General features: G+C 48.2%; 1 protein-coding gene across 1 annotated transcript; it reads left to right on the plus strand.

The window, feature by feature from the left end:
- The first annotated feature begins 3,654 nt into the window (after window positions 1-3,654).
- Window positions 3,655-6,347, plus strand: LOC134392648 (zinc finger protein 664-like). Its single transcript, XM_063117140.1, has 2 exons — window positions 3,655-3,680; window positions 4,987-6,347. Exon 2 carries the CDS (start codon window positions 5,090-5,092, stop codon window positions 6,230-6,232), a length of 1,143 nt encoding a protein of 380 aa, XP_062973210.1. The 5' UTR covers window positions 3,655-3,680; window positions 4,987-5,089; the 3' UTR covers window positions 6,233-6,347.
- Window positions 6,348-20,523: the final 14,176 nt, after the last annotated feature.

Genomic DNA, 20,523 nt, shown 5'->3' on the forward strand with positions numbered 1-20,523 from the left:
TTACCATTCCTCCTGAATATCAGCTTAATAGTGCAATTGCATGTCTATTCCAAAGGCTCACTGAGTTCAATGAGTCTTACTCCCAGATAGTTAATCTATTTCACACTTTTTTATAGGTGGTGTTATGTAGGGTGACCATATGACAAGGAGGGCAGGGCTCCTGTATCTTTAACAGTTGCATAGAAAAGGGAATTTCAGCAGGTGTCATTTGTATGCATGTCGCACCTGGTGAAATTTCCTCTTCATCACAACAGTTAAAGCTGCAGGAGCTATACTGCAACTATACTGTGACCAGATTTAAAAGAGGGCAGGGCACTTGCAGCTTTAACTGTTGTGATGAAGAGGAAATTTCACCAGGTTCCCCATATATATAAATGACACCTGCAGAAATTCCCTTTTCAATACAACTGTTAAAGATACAGGAGCCCTGTCCTCCTTTTCATATGGTCACCCTATGTTATGCAGCGCATTTTTGCTGAGTAATTAATATAAATGAATGTGTATATTAGTTGTGTTGCATAATGATATGTTATGTAATGTTTTATGTATTTGTAAAAAGTAATTACAAAAAAGAAGAAGAGACGCCCAGGATAGTTGCCTCAATCAATTCTATTCTCAGCTCTTCTGCTCACTTAATTCTATATTTTCACACTTTTATATCATTCTGTGTTTATTCTCCTCCTTTATCACTCTGTTCATCAAATACTAATATTTTAATTAAACTTATTGCTTGTTCCTGTGCATGTTTACATTGAATAAAGTCCCTCTTCCAATGGGACTTGTGCCCCACTATTTTTATTAATAACTATTGGCATCCCAGTCTTGTTGTGAGGAGCATAACAGGCAATATAACGTGGGAATGATTATGCTATTTTATTCTGACTTCAAGCCTGGGACTTAGGTTAGGTTCAGAGATGGTGATTTGCCCAAGGTGATGGTGATTAGCCCAGTCTGCTTCCTGAGTGAGTACGGGTTTGAACTTTCTACACCTGCCTTCTTCCCCTACCTGGCCACCCTCCAGATGTTTTAGACTTCAATTCCCATCAGCCCCAGCCTATGGCCAAGAATGCTGGGAGTTGTAGTCAAAAACACCAGCTTGGGGAAGGCTGCTCTACACTTAATCCAGCACCCTAACCACTACACCATTCTGCCAATCCCAAACACACATACTGGGGAGCAAGTCCTATTGAACACAATAGGGTACTTCTAAGTAAACATGCATAGTAGTGCTACTCAGTTTGGGGGCATTACACTGCAGCTGGAGGGTAGAATTAGAGCGGCTTTTGATGGATATTAATGGTTTAACCTGGAGATCTTTAAAAAGCCGTGATGGGTAGATCCCCACAGTGTGCAGAAAAAGTTTTTCCTTCATTAGTAAATTTGGGGTGGTAGGTTTAGTAAACTTCAATAGGTACCTCTTATAAACAGGTGAAGAGAAAAGTAGTTCCACAGCCAACAAATATGATGGCTGAATATTTAGCAGCCATTTGAGGTTTAAGTTAGCACTTTGAACCGATGCCCAGAATGGGTGTCGTCCTCCATGGGGATGTACATCTATAACCATCGAGCAAGGCTGAAGAACCAGACCACCATTATTTCGCTCTATTATTCCAATATCTGGTCCACTATTGGGGGTTGTAGATAAACAGCCTCCATTATTGCAGTGAGGTTCGAAGACCAGATCTAAGCAGGGAGGGCGTGGTGGAGGTTGAAGGACACTTGCCCAAACTTGGCGCAAGGAAAATTCCTATTTTACTTTACGCAGACGATGCTGTTATTCTCTCCCGCTCTAGACCTGGTTTGAAACATCTTTTAATGAAATTCTCCAACTTTTGTTTGACCAACGATCTGAAAATTAATTTTGAGAAATCTAAAGTCATGGTCTTTGAAAATAGATTTTCTCAACGTCGGTGGTCCCTTGATGGGCATATCCTGGAACAGGTGAAAATTTTCTCTTACCTGGGGCTGCTATTCCATCATACCCTGTCCTGGAGTACCCATAGATCGGCCACCCTTAATAAAGCTTCAGTCAGTTCAGCTGTAATAACACGCTTTTTCTTTACTAAAGGGGGAATGTTTATACCGTCTGCCATCAAAGTGTTTAATGCCAAGTCTGCAGCCCAGCTTTTATATGCCTCCAATATCTGGATAGGGGGATTAACATCTGAGATAGATAGGCTGCAGACAAGGTTTTTGAGGACCCTTCTTCAACTCCCAAAGTGTGTCCCTAATTCGGTACTTTTGTTGGAAACCGGGGAAAGCTCTCTTTCGCTTAGGGCTTGGTGGTCTGCCTTAAAATTTTGGATGGAAGTTAGTCTTTTTGGGAGGGGCTCAGGTCTGCTTCCCTGTCTGGCTCAGGACAACTACGTGAACAGCTGGTCCAAGCTTCTTGCCAGGAAGGCAGCTTCAATAGGTCTCTCCTCTTCCCTCCTCCTTAATCTGGGCTTGAATTTTGCTTTTAAAGCTATCAAACAAAGACTGTGGGATATAGCCTTCTGCGACTTACGTGCTCGCTCTCATGTCTCTTGCTCTCCCAGTGCATTGCACGTTCATTACGTTGGGCCTCTTCAGCTGGCTGACTATCTAAAGAACTTGTCGGTCGCTAAATATCGTATTGCCTTCTCCAAGGCCAGATGCAATGTTTATTCTATTGAATTACTTCAGGGCAGGTATGCTGGTATCCCTTATCAGGAACGACGGTGCCCCTGTAGGAATACGGAAGTGGAGACGATGGAGCATATCCTTCTGTCCTGTAGCTTTTATAATCAGGGCCGCCATCTTATGATTACCCCATTGTTGAGCAAACTGCCCAGAACTTCAGGCAAATTTTATGTTAAGTTTCTGTTGGAAGATAAGTCTTCAAGTGTAACTTTGGCTGTTGCTAAATTTCTTACAGTGGCGGCCAAGATTAGAGCTCTTTGTGTATTAGACTAAAGTTGATAATAGCTCTAATTGTATGATTTCATGTCTGATTCTTGTGTTTGGTTGTTTGTTGTTTGTTGTTTGTTTTCTTTTTATGGATCTATAGATCGCAATAAAGTAAGTAAGTAAGCATAGTAGTGGAGTTGCACAGCTGCAATCTCATGCACATCAACTTAGAAATAATTTCTCAAATTCAGTGATCCTCATTCCCCAGAAAGCATGCATAAGATCAGGCTGCAGCTGGGTACAGAGAAGATGAAAACTATGTATTGTTCAGTAACAGAAACAAAAGCGCTTCTCTAAGCATACGGAATTGTCCTGCAGGTCTTTTGAGAGGCGGCATGTGATAAAATCAGAATTTGTGTATTAGCTAAAATTGCCCTTTAAAGACCAGCTGCCAGGCTGCACAGTGCAGGGAGGGAGGAGAAGCAGGATGTAGGAAGGGTGGGCATCGGGAGGGCAGGACATCATCCACGGGGTTGAGGATTGGTGCTTGGCTTTGTCAATCACGCTGAAAAGGTTGAGAGAGAAAGGTGGTTTGTTAGTCATCTACCCTCCCCCCCCCCGCTCTTTTGCTGCCAATGGTCGCAGCTAAGGGGGCGGCGGAGAGATAAATCATAATTAATAACAAGGGGGCGTGGCTTCCGTTGGCCAAGATGGGCAGCGAGCGCTCTGATGTCTGCACAGATCTAGGAGAAAGTGCTCAGGAGAGGAGGAGCCCTTCCCGGAGAAGAAGCTGCGAAGCCGAAAAGAAGCTGGTAAATAAGAGCTTGGGCTCGCCCATTTCTCACCCGCCCACCCACGCACACACTCCGCATCCCCAGCTCTTCTCCTTCCATCCGTCATTATGGATCAGTGTGTAGATCTTTTTTGCACCGAAGTGGAGGGAGGGAGGGGAGACCCTGCCTCTCCTTCGTGCAGAAAACACTGCGCGTCAGGGGGTGAAAAAGCCTCTTCCAAAAACCATCCCCACCCTTCGCAGTGCAGGTATGTAAGGACCAGCCTGCCCAGGACAGGAGTAGTCAAGCGAGGATGCTGCCCTGTTACTCCTCTTGTCTCTCCGTTTTTTAGTCCTCTATGTAGGGACCAAAACAGGCATGACTTTGAATGTGTGGCTAGCAGGTATGTCTTTCCTAAATGTATACTCTAGAGTAGGTGAAGGGCCCCCAATCTGGATCGTAAAAGCCCCTGGGGCGGAGAGAGACACTACACAGCTGCTAGACACACGTTTAAATTGAGGTACATTGTTGGTGCTATATAAATAAATAAATAATAATGATGATGTCTGTTTTGGCTCTCAGAATTAATGATTGAGAAACTTGGAGCACTGCTGCGTCCCACCCAAGCATGCCTTTTCCTTGCTTTGCATAGCCCACTTTGACTTTATAGAAACTCCATGAAGATAGGTTTTATAACATGGGTCCTGGCAAGGCTGGTGACAAGGTGGTCAACACTCTAGTGGTGAGCCCTCTGCTAATCCCCAGAGCCTCCTGTCCCTGCTGTCCATCCTCTGTGCTGTGGCTGCCTGTTCCCCTTCCCTCTTTAAACAGGTAGCGGGAGGAGCAAGGACAAGGAACAGTCACCTCCACAGGCCTTAGTATCTCATGGGGAGGTGTGGTGGCCCAGCAGGAGACGCAAACAAATGGGCAGCAATGACAGCAGCAAGGGACAAGGTGGGCCCACTCAAGGAGTGGAGCTGGCACTATAACCTGGGCAGAAATCTGATTGGCTGCATCCCTATTTCAGCAGATGGCATCGAACCCCGCTCTCTGCTCCCATCCACTTGTTTATCTAAGATGAAGCAATAAGGGTACCTGCCCAAGCTGGAAGATGGATAGCAAACAACCATTTTAACAATGTCAATGTATGTCTCCCCCCTCTTTTCAGTATGGGATAATTAAGAGGTACTTCACAAATCCCTATAAGCCTGATTGTTCAGCTATACCATGTCAGACCATTTGTCCATGACACAGAGTTTGAATAAGACGCTGTTGTCAGCCAGTCTTTGTGTCTGCAATGAGCCATGGAAGGCTGCTTAAACAAAGCATATCTTGCCTTTTCTAGGTCCAGCTGTGAGTGGAGCTCAAGAGGCGGAAAGTTCATTGTAAGAACATAAGTTGGTGGACCACCTCTGCAATTTATCGTATGTAATAAGCATTCCTGAAATATGGATGTGGAAGTAAACTGGGAGTCTGACGATGACACCAGAGAAGATCATTCAGATGACTCCAACTGTATTTCCGAGTGGGGGGGTCAGAAAGCCAGTCTACAGCTAGAAGTGGAGAAAGACTACTCTCTGCCTCCCAGCTCTGACTGCAGCCCCGATGGGCCTTCTGGACGACAGGAGCTCCCCATGGAACTGCACTGTGAAGAAGAGGAAAGTCGTGGTATATGCTGTCAGTGGAGTGATTCAGCCACTGCTGGAGTCTTCGTCACTTCCAGTACCAACTTTGACCTGCAGTGTGACGACGAAGACTTAGAGCTCTGTTCACCTGAGCATGCTAAAGGATATCAAGGAAGAATGAACAAGGGTCATGATGACATCATCACCACTGATTCTTTTGATGAGGAGGACCTGGTGCCCCTGTCTGGGGACATCTCACCTTACAGTTGCAAGGAATGCAGAGAAACGTTCCACAACCACAGGCGATTACAAGAACATCAGGAGTACCACATGGCTGAAAGCTCGTACCAGTGCCCCATCTGTAGCAAAGAGTTCTTCCATATGGCCAACTTAAAAATGCACAAACTCATCCACGCAAGTGACAGACCCTACAAGTGCCCAGAGTGTGACAAAGGTTTCATTCATAAAGTTGACCTCTGGAGGCACCTACGGAATGTGCACAAAATAGAACATTCAAAAACTCATGGGTCTTCGCTTACAGCATCTTTAGTGCATCAGAACCAAAATAGTGGGGCCGTTGCCTCCCAGGTGTGTCTAGAAGAGCCAGGAACAGAACAACCTAAACCTTATATATGCCCTACTTGCGGTAAGGCCTTCCGGACGTCTAATTTGCTGTCGAAGCACAAAGTGATTCATCGGCAGGACAAGCCTTACAAATGTCAAGAGTGTGGAAAAGCCTTTGTCCAGCTGCTCAGGCTGAAAAGGCACCAGAAAATTCATACAGGGGAACGTCCCTTCTATTGCGAAGAATGTGGTGGGACGTTCACACGCCTGACTTCACTGCATCGGCATCAGCGGATCCATACCGGAGAGAAACCCTACTCTTGCGCATACTGTGCTCAGGACTTCACCGAGTCAGGCTCCTTGAGGAGGCATGAACGCATTCACCAAGTGAAAACATCCTAGGGCTACTGCTTACATCACATTTGTGGATGGCGTGGGATGGGGGTATACATCCAATGTACACCATACATTGTACACCATACATGCATTTCTCCCGCATGTACACCATAAAACGTACTGTATCAATGTGACAAACATGTGTTTTGTACAGGTGCGCTTGTCAGAGAGGCGAGATTGGTTGCTGCTGACTGTTGAGCATACACTTGGCGGCAAACATCTGCGTAATGTGTGAAGTGGCACCTTATCTCTAATGTTTATAGCTTTCAGTCACTTCTTTTTTCTTTCTTTCACCCACATGAAATGGTTCAGCAAGCTAAAGAAGCTGTTCCACCAGTGTTTGTTTATAGAATGCTAAATATATGCATTGTCCCTTTTCATCATTTTTGTTCTTGCAACAGCCATGTGAGCTGTGTTTTATGTGGGAGAACGTCTGACCGATGAGGCTTGAACCAGGTCCCATCCAAGATCGTTGGCTGCTGCAAGGAACAGCCCCTGGACAAACCAGGGAATGTTCCCCGGCATCTTCTGTAATATTACAAGGGATTCTGGGTTACCATATTGGATGTAAAGCCCTTGACATCTAATAAATGGGACAATTCATAGTACCCTAATTTTATTGTCGTTGGCATTAGTTGTGGATTCCTTATATAATGTGGCTCTATATCCTGGGAAATGGAACTTCCTCTGACTAGTAAGGCATGGAAGTTGGATGTGTTGTCTGTGCAAACTTTTCCTTCCTCTACTATCATAGCATTTTAGAGTTGGAAGGGACCTTGCTGGTCACCTAGTCTAACCCCTCTGGTCAATGCAAGTTGTAACTACAGCATCACTGATAGATGGAAGACAGTCTCTACCTCCAGCGAAAGGAAGCTGACCGTCTTCTAAAGTAAACAGCTCTTCCTAGAACATTTCTCCTGATAATTAGCTCAAACCTTCTTCCCTGCCATTTCCACCCTTCAGTTCTAGTCCTGCCCTTTGGAACAACAGAAAACGAGTCTGCTCTATCTTCTGCATGAGAACCCTTCAGATATTTGAAGGCAGTTACGAACTGCTTGTTAATATTCAACCAACTCGTGTTAGTTTAGAATAGTCATTTGCAAACTGAGTGCCACGGCTGTGAGAAAACATCAGGTTTGCCATAAGAAATGAAGTCTACTATGAGCCCAATGCATCCACCCAGAGAAGAGGCTGCCCACCGCATCTCTGCATGATTCCTTGCTCTGGCTCCTTTCAAATCAGTCTCTACTATGGGCAGGTGGGAAGAATAATTTCTTTTGCATGCAGAAGCCTGGAAATTGGGCTACTCTGAGGGTGGGTGATTCTTATATATGCTAGAAATAAACTTTTTTGCAGGAGGTAGGTAGGATTGGATGAATGTAGTGTGTCTAACTGAGAAAAGAAAAGGCATGTTGGAAATGCAGGAAATGCTGTTTTTGAGCATTGCAGGACTTTGTCAGGCAGAAATGGAAGCGCTGCAGACACTTGACCAGAATAAGAACTGCCCTGCTGGATTAGTCCATCTGGTCTAGCATCTTATTTCCAACAATGACAAGCTAGATGCCTCTGGAAAGCTCACAAATGGGGTATGAAGGCAACAGACCTTCTCTGTGGTTTGTCTCCTGCATTTGATATTCAAAGGTATACACCCTCTAAACATGGAGGTTCTATTTAGCACTCACGGCTACTATTTCTATCAACAGCTATCTAACAGGCAACAGGTGATCCACCAAAAGTTGCCTTATGGACCATGACCTATCTTCCATCCGTCCCTGTTTTAAAGCATATCCTATGCTTGTTCAGCCCCACTCCTTCCTTTTAGCTAAACTGCAGTCTCTAGTTGTGTTTGGAGCCGTGATGTGATATGTGAAGGAGGAGAGTGCTTTAACGCCTGCCTAAAAGATAGGAGTTTTGACAGGTGAAGGTTTTCTCAGCCCCCAAATGATGAACAGCATCTACCAAAAATGTATCTTCCATACAATGATGATTGGTATAAGCATCCTATCTTCCTTTTAGGTCTGGTCACCCTGAATGGGATGTTATGAGTAAGCAGAACTGAGTAAGTCCAATTTCCATCTCTCTTGGGATTCTTCCAGCTATTTGCTGCTGTTTATGTGAATGATTTGGAAACTTCTTGGTCCACTGGGGCTAATGCACATTCCATACCTTCTTGCTCCCTGTGCTAAATCCATTACCGACTCCCTTTTCTTGTCCTTGTATCATTTCTCTAAAAAGCAGACATGCAGCTGCCAGGAAAAGGAAGTGTTTGGGAAGATCCACATACAACCGGAAGTGCTCCCTCTCTTGTCTTATTCTCGCTTCATCTTATGATTGAAGGAGGTTTTGAAAAGCTGGTTGCTGGCCCAAGTTCAGAGCACTTTTATTCTTTTTCATTGAGTTGTGTGTTTGTCCACACACATCTGGGGAGGGGGAAAGAAGCCACAATCAGCTGTGTGCCATCCCTTCAGTCAGCCTACAGTAGCAACCTCAAGTTGCTATGGTGGTCATGGTAATGAGACAGTTAAAATAAAAACAATGGATTAAGAAAATTAATGAAGTATTAATAAAATATTCAAAGGAGCTAACACTGGTTAAAAACTCCATCATAAAAGACATCCAAAACCATAAAATCTCGCAGTTATGTTTATGGGGCATGACTGCAATTGTATGCGTTGTTTTGAGAGTAAACTCCATCGGCCCCAAGTGATCCTTACTTTTGACTGCATGAGTTCAATACGTAACACACATTGAGCAAATAATCTTTTTTGAGTCAGCAGAGATACAGTGTTTAGCTTTTAATTAGAACTGCAAACCTTCTGGCAAAATAAATTGCTAGTGTGAAGTAGGAGCCGCACTAAAGAAAAGGAAAACGCATGCAGCCTCTACTTGATTATTTTCTTCAATCTCAGACTTTCTCTAGGCTAATTTGTCACAAAGACAAAAGTTTATGCTTTTTTCCCAAATAAAACTTGAAAGACTTATTATCACTTCATTCACCCCATACTAAGGAGGGCCTGTTAATTCACCTGGTACTCTGGCAGATGACATCATCAGTTCTGCTCTCAAAAACATCCAGGAGGAGGGGGTATAGCTCAGCAGCAGGGCACCTACTTTGCATGTAAATGGTCCCAGTTTCAATCCCTGGCCTCTCCAGGTAGTGCTAAGAAAGACTCCTGCCTGAAACCCTGGTGGGCAATACTGGGTTAGATGGACCAATGGCCTCATTCCATATAATGACCTCTTCTTTTAACATTTAACAGACCAATACTATGCAGAGTTGTGAATGTCTAAGCTCTGCCTAGCACTGGCTGCATAAGATTGGGACACACAGCTGTAATCCCATGCACAGTTACAGAGCATGAGACAAAGCCCCTTTGAACCGAGCAAACCTAAGCCAATAACATGAGCATAAAAGGATCCACGTTATCATGCCATCCTGTTTCAACAACGGCCAGCCAAGAAAGTCTACAAGGGAGGGTGCCCGCACCCCCACTATTATCTCCAGCCTTAGATTGGAGATAACCATGGGAATTATACCAGCGGGAAGGGCTTGGAGGACCCTCCAGGGGAGGGCCTTAAAGGTCCCTGCCATCTTACTCTTCTCAGGGTTCTTCATCTTTAAACTGGACTTGGACTGAAGAGCCCTTCAAATAGTGCACACTGTCAAATAGAGGAGAGTCCTCCAGCACCCCTTAAAAGAGGACCCATGGCCATCCTAGCAGCAATTGAACTCAAAATGTCTACCATCCTGAGTTTCACTACTCCACTGGCTTTAGACAGAACTGTTTCTGACCGACCACCTGCTCATAGAACACTTTGGTTCTGAGTGTCATTACACAGGGTGTTATATGAACTGCAAAGTGGTAACGTGTTGTTCCGCCATCTGGCACAATTTAGGATAGCATTTTGCTCATCTCACTATGACCTAAACAGAATGGAGGTGATGCATGAACTTCTATTATGATGCGCCTTTTGTTCTGTGGCAGTTAGAGGGCAGCAGTCTGGCTCTCCCATGACACTGGGTGAAGCAGTTGCTTCAGACACTTAACTTTGGGTATCATGAAATGGCAGCTGTTTAATTTATTACTGTTCTGTTTTACTGCCTGGGAAGGGCAGAGGTGATTGTAGGATTTTCAGCGTCAGGTGCCAAACTATATACCTTGGCTTGGACAGAGCACAATTTGCTGCTCCACCTAAGGTAGCAAATATCTTGCTCAGTCCTGGCAGGGACTACAGCATTTAATACACTAAAGGGCTTAGGGCAGTTTGTAGAAAAAAGTAGGAGAAGGAAAAGTAGGGTCTTCGGGGAGAAGTTTGATTTCTGCAGGATGGTAGGAAGGCAAAAGGGGGCAATCAGAGTGCTGGCCCAAAATATGTTGCTATTCTCAAGCTGCTGCTGTTTATTCTCTGATAGGTTTGCCCCCTAATGTTGCTGAGGCAGGAACATATGTGGCAGAGTCATGGTGTGGGAATCTAACAATTCTGTCGTGTTTTGTCAGTGCCGTAAAAATATGTTATTGCCCCAAGGAGCCCCTTGAGTCACTGAAGCTGACAGGTGGCTCCTGGCAATGTTGGACGAGAATCAAAAATTCCTGAGGTGGTGAGTGGGCAAAGAGTCTGTGTGAAAGTGTAATAGTTGGAAATGAGGAGCAGAAGAAAAAAGAAAGCAGAGAAGGGGGAAATGGAAAGAAAGCGATCAAGACAGATGACCTTGGGGAAGAATGGAAGGAATGAAAATGAAGAGAAAGAAAATGGAAGGCAGGAAAGCAAGAGGAAGCAAGGAAGGAAAAGGAAAACAAGAATAAGGCCTTAGCTAGATCTAAAGGTTTATCCCGGGATGTCCCAGGGTCATCCCTGTTCATGTAAATGACACACGGGATATCCCGGGAGCAGGCAGGGACGACCCCAGGATAAACCTTAGGTCTAGCTAAAGCCCATAAGAAGGAAACAGAGAAGAGAAGGAAGGGAAAGGAAAGGAAAGGAAAGGAAAGGAAAGGAAAGGAAAGGAAGAAAGGTAGGCTCATTAGAATGTAGAATGAGTAAAGGGGAAGAGTACGTTTTCAAATGGACGGGAGAATGGTAAAGAGATGGACAAGGCTAAGTTGGTAAAGAAGACAAGTTAAAAAGAAGAAGGAACAGCTAAAGCTGAAGGTGTTCAAACACAGAAAGAAAGAGAAACAAATAGCAGGATGCATATTTTATATGGGCTTATTTATTTATTTTTTACCACTGACTCCTCTTTACAACACTCAACTATTTTTACTATGAGTTGTTCTCATCATTGCAAGAGGCAAGAAAAAACATTTATCTGGTTTGTAAGGAAGTCACAAGGAAATATGCCAAACGAATCCTTCTCACAATTATATTAGAGCTCCTCCAGTGAAGCTTTTTAACCTTCTGCGAAGCTTTCTGGGCCAGGCTCGCTTGCTGGTGTGCACAACTAGGAGGCAGTAGGCCTGTTCAGATGACATGCTAACCCACTGTGGATCATGGAAAAACCCGTTCCACAGTGGGTTGGCATGTCGTGTGTGGGGAGACTATCCATGCCTGCTACACATTTTCTGCAAGATGGTTAGTGGGCATCCATGGTGGTTCCTGTGTCATCTGACTGGAAGCCCATGGGCATTTTGGTCCATTTCACCTGAAATGTTTTTTAAATGGCAGTGACCATAGAGTCCACTAGCAAGAGCAACTAACACTTCCAGTGATGTTCTTGCTGCCAACGACCTTCCCTATAGTTGGCATTCCTTTCTTCTTTTCTTTCATTTTTATCAATGGAGCGGCTGCTGACCACCCACCATTTGGTGTGCAGGATGCACGGTGGTAAGTACTCTAAACACAGAAGGGGGCGGGTAGTGGAACCACGGGGTGCAGCGTGGTTCCGCGATTGTGTCCGGGCCCACTTGTCATGGTTCCATTACCCCTCCCCTCTCTGAGGTTCCCCCACCCGTGTGCATCTGAACGGGCCCCAACTCTTGTTGGAGACAGGTCTCCTTCACCTGGCCCTGTTCTGAACTGCAACACGATCTGAGTCTTACATCAGTAGGTGGGACGAACACATTCAAGCTATGCTGTATGGAACTTCCTTAAAAAAGTAACTATTAACACTTTTGCACATTCAGTTGCGTCAATGTAACTGGTTCAGTGGTGGTGGAGTGTCCTTTATACTGCTGCACAGGTGAGTATTCCTAAATAACCCGGAGGACAACCCCATTCCTCTGATTTCTGTACTGTACATGATGGTTCTACACATCTGGCTAAGGTAGCTGATGTCAAGAGGATTGCAGGTCTTATATTGGAGCAAGTTGGGAATATTTACTCTTGCAGGTAAATGTGTATAAACTCTCTTGCAAGCAGAAGTACTGCTAGCTCATAAATGAATGGAAACAACACTACAAAAATGTTTAAAGTTAAGAGATTTGCAGAACGAGACCTCTGAACATGAAACATTTAAAACTGCTGATAGGTAGGGCAATGGTGAATACAATAGGCCTTTGATTTGTTATCTGCATGACCTTCTCTGTAGCCCGGCCTAGATTGTAGCCCTTTGGGAAGACAGAACAAAAGAAGAAGCAGCCGGAGGCAATTACCAGGTCTCCTGCATAAAGTCTTTGGGCTAAGGCACTTATGGGGAAGTGATGATTGCAGCAGGAGCTTTGCTCTCTTAGCTGCACACACACTCATACATACAGAGAGAGAGAGAGAGAGCGCTATCTGCAGATTGGAGTCCTTGCGCCATTCGGAAGCTAGGAGGACAGACAAGCATAAGCAGCAACCAGAAGCAATTTTACCATTCCAACTGAAGCCAAACCTGGGCTTCCGCCTTTGCAAAGCAGCAGTGACAATAGGGAGGATATGATGTGGCTTAGGGCCCATGAGAGGGGGGTGCAGGGGGTACATCATACCTGGGCCCGGGGTCTAAAAGGGGCCCCCGGAAATTTCCTGGGATCTCAGAAAATGTTTGCATATATTGTGTGAAGACTAGCATTCACTAGGGGTGTGCACGGACCCCCCGCTCCGCTTCACTTGCAGATCCGCCATTTTTCGGAGCGGGTCGCTCCGCCCCGCCCCCGCTCCGCCCACTTCCGCTCCGCTCCGCTCGGAGCTCCGGATCCGGATCCGGAGCTCCGTTTTTGCCCCCCCATAGGGTTGCATTGAAAGCTAAAAAAGTAAACAACTTTTTTTCCGTTGAAGTTAGAAACCTCACGTTTGGCACCATGACACCTCATGGGCGTATACACACACACGCCAAGTTTCAAGGCAATCCCATCATCCCCTGATTTTTGGCGAATTTTTGAAAATCGGGCACCCCATTCACACCCCTTGGGATAGCTCCGTCAATTTGCATGTTAGAAACCTCAAACTCGGCACCAGGGCAGCTTATCCATGTGTCCACATGCACGCCAAGTTGCAAGCAAATCCCATCATCCCCTGATTTTTGGCGCGGCTCTACCCTCTAACGCACCTCCCATAACCCTAATTCACACCCCTTTAGATAGCTCCGTCAATTTGCACGTTAGAAACCTCAAACTCAGCACCATGATAGCTTATCCACGTGTCCACATGCACGCCAAGTTTCAAGGCAATCCCATCATCCCCTGATTTTTGGGGAATTTATGAAAATCGGGCACCCCATTCACACCCCTTGGGATAGCTCCGTCAATTTGCATGTTAGAAACCTCAAACTCGGCACCAGGGCAGCTTATCCATGTGTCCACATGCACGCCAAGTTGCAAGCAAATCCCATCATCCCCTGATTTTTGGCATGGCTTAACTCACCCCAAATTGTCCCATTCTACAACTACGTCAATTTGCACGTTAGAAACCTCAAACTCAGCACCATGATAGCTTATCCACGTGTCCACATGCACGCCAAGTTTCAAGGCAATCCCATCATCCCCTGATTTTTGGGGAATTTATGAAAATCGGGCACCCCATTCACACCCCTTGGGATAGCTCCGTCAATTTGCATGTTAGAAACCTCAAACTCGGCACCATGAGAGCTTATCCATGTGTCCACATGCACGCCAAGTTGCAAGCAAATCCCATCATCCCCTGATTTTTGGCGCGGCTTAAACTTTTTAACTCACCCCAAATCAAGTCCCATTCTACAACTACGTCAATTTGCACGTTAGAAACCTATCCTTTGGTCCCATGACAGCTTACCCATGTGTCCCCATGGACACCAAGTTTCAAGGCAATCCCATCATCCCCTGATGTTAGGGGAACTTTTGAAATTTGAACACTCCAGTATGTCAGGGATTTAAAGTTGCAATTGCAGACAGCTCAATGGGGCCAGTTCCAAGGCAATCCCAACATGCCACGAGATAACCCTAAATCTTCTGGCACATTTGAAAAAGGGATTATTGAATTTGATAAAGTCTAAGTGAGCGCAGGAAGGACTTCTCCCCTTAGTCAAAGCAAGACACATACACCATCGCTGCAAGGCGGGAAGGGGAGAAGGGAGGGAAAGCAGGCAGGCAGCATGCATTGTAGTGCCGCAAGGATGGCTTGAGCACTAACGCATAGCAAACCAACCCATAAGTGGGCGCAAAGTGAGGCAAAGATGGCTGGTTCTTTCTTTCTAAGCCAGCAGTTACGCCTTGAGGGGCACAGAGGAGGACGATTGGGAGCAAACCAGGCACCAGGCGGGCAGAGAGGCAGGCAGAGTAGGCGAGGAGTCAGTCCTGGCAGATGCCCCACCACAGCAGCACCCCGGGGGAGGCGGGCAGACAGGCAGGCAGGCATGGGTTGGCGGGCCCAGAAAAGCTGGTACCTTGCACAAGTAAGCCATAGATCTGTGGGGGAGTCAGTCCCAGCAGATCCAGCTACCTCACAAGGATGGCTCCCAGGCAGGCGGGCAGGCGCCTCCACTGTAGTGGCTGTGCTCAACTCGGCGGGCGCACTACAAGACGAGTTGAAGTGAGAGCTCACTTCTCAGGAAACGTAGTGGCTGTGCTACGGGAGATCGGTGGACTGCTGGAGCTTAGCTTTTTCTCTGAGGGGAAGTCCATGAGTTGAAGTGACAGCTTGCTTCTCAAAGACAGGGTTACAGCGGAAGAGGGGTGGGACGAGACCGGGGAGACAAGCTCGACCAGTGACTACTACTAATCCCCACATCCTGGAGGACCACAGCATCCCACACAAAGTGGCTGTGGTGAAGTCAATGGCTGTCATGAGTCGAAGTGAGTGCTGACTTCTCAGGAGGAAACTTAAACTGTCCCTAGTATGCACTAAGTGGCTGTGCTATGGGAGTTCGGTGGACTGTTGGAGTACCAGCCGCAATTGGGGAAGTGAATGAGTTTCAGTGAAAGGTTGCTTCTCAAAATCAGCACACAGATCAAGGACTCCATTTGATCCCCGAGCTATCTAAAGGGTGACCCGTGGACTGCTGGAGTTTTCCTCCGGTTCCCGGTGGCTGGGATGGGTCTCGGCTTCTCAAAGCCATGGCACTGCTGCATATGCAGTGCAGCTTCTCGAAAGAGAGCTGTCCCACGGAAAAACGGTGCATTACTGGAGCTTAGCTTTTTCTCAAAGGGGAAGTCAATGAGTTGAAGTGAAAGGTTGCTTCGGAAGTCTATGGCTTTCATGAGTTTCAGTGACAGCTTGCTTCTCAAAGAGGGCGTTACAGCGGAAGAGGGGTGGGACGAGACCAGGGAGAGGAGCTCGACCAGCTGCTGCGACTAATCCTCACCCACATCCTGGAGGACCACAGCATCCGCAGTAGTGGCTGTGGTGAAGTCAATGGCTGTCATGAGTTGAAGTGAGTGCTCACTTCTCAGGAGGAAACTTAAACTGTCCCTATGCACTAAGTGGCTGTGCTATGGGAGTTCGGTGGACTACTGGAGTACCAGCCGCAATTGGGGAAGTGAATGAGTTTCAGTGAAAGGTTGCTTCTCAAAATCAGCACACTGATCGGGTCACCCAGAGGTCCACAGCCTCTACGTAGTGGCTGTGCTGAAGTCAATGACTTCCATGAGTTTAAGTGAAAGGTTGCTTCTCAAAGGCGAGGACTTGCCTGTTTCATTTTCGCAGCGAGACAGGCAGCTGCAGTAACACTCACAACCACACACACAAGGACAGCTTTTGCACAGAGGCTCATGAGTTCAAGTGACAGCTTACTTCTCAAAACCATACTTCGGGATCAGGGAGTACGTCTTCCACTCCCAGGGCACTCCAAAGGGCGACCCGTGGACTGCTGGACTTTACCTCCCTCAGTTGGGGAAGTGAATGATGAGTTTAAGTGAAAGCTTGCTTCTCAAAGACGGGTTACAGCAGAAGGGGAAGAGGAAGAGGATGAGACTGAGGAGAGAGAGGTTGCTTCGGAAGTCTATGGCTTTCATGAGTTTCATGAGTTGAAGTGAGTGCTCACTTCTCAGGAAAATTAAACTGTCCGTACACACTAAGTGGCTGTTCTATGGGCGATCGGTCGACTGCTGGAGTACCTCCCACACATAGGGGAAGTCCATGAGTCGAAGTGAAAGCTCACTTCTCAGATAACTTGAATTGCGAGACTGGGGAGAGACGCTCGGCCAGCTGCTGCAACTAATCCTCCTCACCCACATCCTGGTGGAACAAAGCATCCACCGAGAAGTGGCTGTGGTGAAGTCAATGGCTGTCATGAGTCGAAGTGAAAGCTCACTTCTCAGGAGGAAACTTAAACTGTCCCTATGCACTAAGTGGCTGTGATATGGGCGTTCGGTGGACTGTTGGAGTACCAGCCGCAATTGGGGAAGTCCATGAGTTGAAGTGAGTGCTCACTTCTCAGGAAAATTAAACTGTCCGTACACACAAAGTGGCTGTGGTATGGGCGATCGGTGGACACCTGGAGTACCACCCGCACATAGGGGAAGTCCATGAGTTGAAGTGACAGCTTGCTTCTCAGGAGGAAACTTAAACTGTCCCTACGCACTAAGTGGCTGTGCTATGGGCGATCGGTCGACTACTGGAGTACCACCCGCACATAGGGGAAGTCCATGAGTTGAAGTGACAGCTTGCTTCTCAAAGACAGGGTTACAGCGGAAGAGGGGTGGGACGAGACCGGGGAGAGAAGCTCGACCAGCGACTGTTACTTATCCCCACATCCTGGAGGACCACAGCATCCACAGTAGTGGCTGTGGTGAAGTCAATGGCTGTCATGAGTTGAAGTGAGTGCTCACTTCTCAGGAGGAAACTTAAACTGTCCCTGTGCAGTCAGTGGTTGGGGAGAGAGGCACGGCCAGCTGTGCCTCCACCGTAGGGGCTGTGCTCAAGTGTCTGAACTTGAAGTCGAAGTGAGAGCTCAAAATTGCTCCATATGAGACTGGGGAGAGAAGCTCGACCAGCGACTGCTACTTATCCCCACATCCTGGAGGACCACAGCATCCGCAGTAGTGGCTGTGGTGAAGTCAATGGCTGTCATGAGTTGAAGTGAGTGCTCACTTCTCAGGAGGAAACTTAAACTGTCCCTATGCACTAAGTGGCTGTGCTATGGGCGTTCGGTGGACTGTTGGAGTACCAGCCGCAATTGGGGAAGTGAATGAGTTTCAGTGAAAGGTTGCTTCTCAAAATCAGCACACAGATCAAGGACTCCATTTGATCCCCGAGCTATCTAAAGGGCGACCCGTGGACTGCTGGAGTGTAACCTCCCTCACCCTCAATTGGGGAAGTGAATGAGTTTCAGTGAAAGGTTGCTTCTCAAAATCAGCACACTGATGGAGTCACCCAGAGGTCCACAGCCTCTATGTAGTGGCTGTGCTGAAGTCAATGACTTCCATGAGTTCAAGTGAAAGGTTGCTTCTCAAAGGCGAGGACTCGCCTGTTTGCTTCTCAAAAAACCATACTTCTGGATCAGGGAGTACGTCTTCCACTCCCAGGGCACTCCAAAGGGCGACCCGTGGACTGCTGGAGAGAGGCAGCCTGGCTAGTGGTGGTGGTGGTGCCAGGCATTGCCTTGCCCCCTGCTTGCACCTCACCTAAACGTGCAGTCAATCATGGACAAACGGTTGTAAACCGCCCAGAGAGCTTTGGCTGTGGGGCGGTATATAAATGTAATTAAATAAATAAATAAATAAATAAATAAATAAATAAATGGAGTCTTTTGGAACTGGGTGGAAAACTATCCGGATGAGTTGACTAAGCTGTACCGGACGCCACAGAAATGAAATGAACTCAAGTGCGGTGCTTTGCCCTCACAGTCAGTCACACACACGCACGGTGACAAACTCTGCCTAGTGCCTACAGAGAAAAAACCAGCCTGCCTGAACTGTAGTGTGCCTGCCAACCCAAGGAGGGGTGGAATTAAAGGGAGCCTGCCTGTCACTCCCACGAGGGCTTGAGGGTGGGGTATCCCAGCAGGGGGAGATTGCCCTTCAGAAAGACCAGCTGCTCCACCAAGTCCGGCTCCAAGCGAGAGCGGTGAGGGGTCACTATGTCGCCCGCCATAGAGAACACCCTCTCGCTTGGAACACTGGTGGGTGGGCAGCTGAGTCGATCCATGGCCACCCGCGCCAGGTCCGGCCAAATCTGAAAACGGGATGACCAGTAGGCCAGGGGGTCCATGGAGGAGTCCTCGATGGGCTCTGACAGGTAACGCTGCACGGTGGTTGCAGCGTCATCCTGGCTGGTGGCTGGGGAGGGTCTCTGCCCAAACACGGTGTGCAGAGCCTCTTCCCAATACCCCTCGCCTGTGCTGCTGCTGGGAGGGATGCAGGTGAGGCTGCTGCTGGTGCTGCTGGTGCTGCTGCGGGGAGGGGTGGCCTGCTCCTCTGCCTCACTCTGCCCCACCCTCTTGGCCCATGCCGCCCGCACTTCGCCCACCAGCGTTTCCACCCAGTGCTGCCTGCTATTTGGCCCACAAAGCCCATCCTTCACACGAGGGTCGCACATGGCTGCCAACATGTGGACCCTGTCGGTTTGGATGGGCTCCAGCCTCCGCGTCACGCCGTCCCTCAGCCTAGTCACCGCTTCGCGGACCTCGGGCTCGAAGCGCCTGCCGGTGACGGGATCCCTGTACTCCAGAAAGTCGCCCATCTGTTTCTGGAGATGCCTGCATACAGGGATCACCTGGCTGAGGAGGGCAGAGCTTTTGCTCAGGGTCTCGGTGGCGTTCAGGAACGGCTTGAGGACCGCCACCAGCTGGGACATGGCGTCCCACTGCTGCTTGCCCAGGTGGTGGACGCCCATGTCCCTGACCCTGAACAAGTCGTGGATGGCACGCTGTTGCTCCACCATCCGCTCCAGCATCAGGTAGGTGGAGTTCCAGCGTGTCACCACATCCTGCACTAGCCTGTGCTGCGGGAGATTCAACTCCTCCTGCTTCTCCCGCAGCAAGCGACTGCCCTTGACGCTGTGGTGGAAATGGCCTGCCACCTTTCTGCAGCTCTCCAGGAGGTTACGGATCCCGGACAGGGGACCGAGGTTGGGCTTGCTGCTGCCCATCCCAAGGCCATCCCTCACCACCAGGTTCAAGACGTGCGCGATGCAGCGGACGCCCTCGAATCCGCCGTCGCGCACCGCCTTCACCATGTTGGCTCCCCCGTCCGTGACCATGTAACCGCGGGTGACCTTCTGCCCAGCTAGCCACCCATCCACCATGCGGTTCATGGCCTCCGTAATCTCCCCTGCCGTGTGGGACTGGTCCATCACTTGCGTGTGGAGGAGGGCCCAGCAGTAGCCCTCCTTGCCAGTCCCTGTAGTGCTGGATCCTTCCTGCCCCACGGCTGCCCACCAGTGTGCCGTCAGGGACAGGTAAGCGTGCACTCCGCCCTCGCTGGACCAAATGTCCGAGGTGAAGTGCACCATCCGTGCCTCTGCCTGGCACAGACGACCCAGCACTAACTCCCTGCAGGAACGGTACAGGGAAGGCACCACCCGCCTGCTCAGGGTGGTGCGACACGGCAGCTTGTAGTATGGCACCACAAGCGCCATCAGCCTCTTGAAGCCTGCGTTGTCGACGAGGCTGAATGGCTGGTCGTCCAACGCCACCATCTCACCGATTGACGTGGTGATCTGGGAGGGCGTTGGAAAACGCCATCTTGTGGTTCCATACTTCCCCCACCCCATTTCCGGCAGGGTTGCCTGCCTAACCCTTGTGGGGATGGGAGATGGAGAGCTGAGACTGGAAGTGCCAGCAGCAGCAGCAGCAGCAGCAGCAGCAGCAGCCGCCGCCTTCGGCTTTCCCCTGGAACCAGTCGCCTTGCCCGCCTCTTTCCCCAGCAAGACCGACTGGTGCTGCCTCTTAAGATGCATCTTCATGCTGCTGGTTCCATAATGCCCTGTCGATGAACCCCTGCTTAGGCTGAGTTTGCAGTGGCGAC

Source organism: Elgaria multicarinata, chromosome 1, assembly GCF_023053635.1.
Source record: "Elgaria multicarinata webbii isolate HBS135686 ecotype San Diego chromosome 1, rElgMul1.1.pri, whole genome shotgun sequence".
NCBI classification, from domain to species: Eukaryota; Metazoa; Chordata; class Lepidosauria; order Squamata; family Anguidae; genus Elgaria; species Elgaria multicarinata.

Bases quoted from the DNA above. Each gene is read 5' to 3' on its own strand.
- LOC134392648 (XM_063117140.1), top strand. From the start codon at position 5,090: ATGGATGTGGAAGTAAACTGGGAGTCTGACGATGACACCAGAGAAGAT.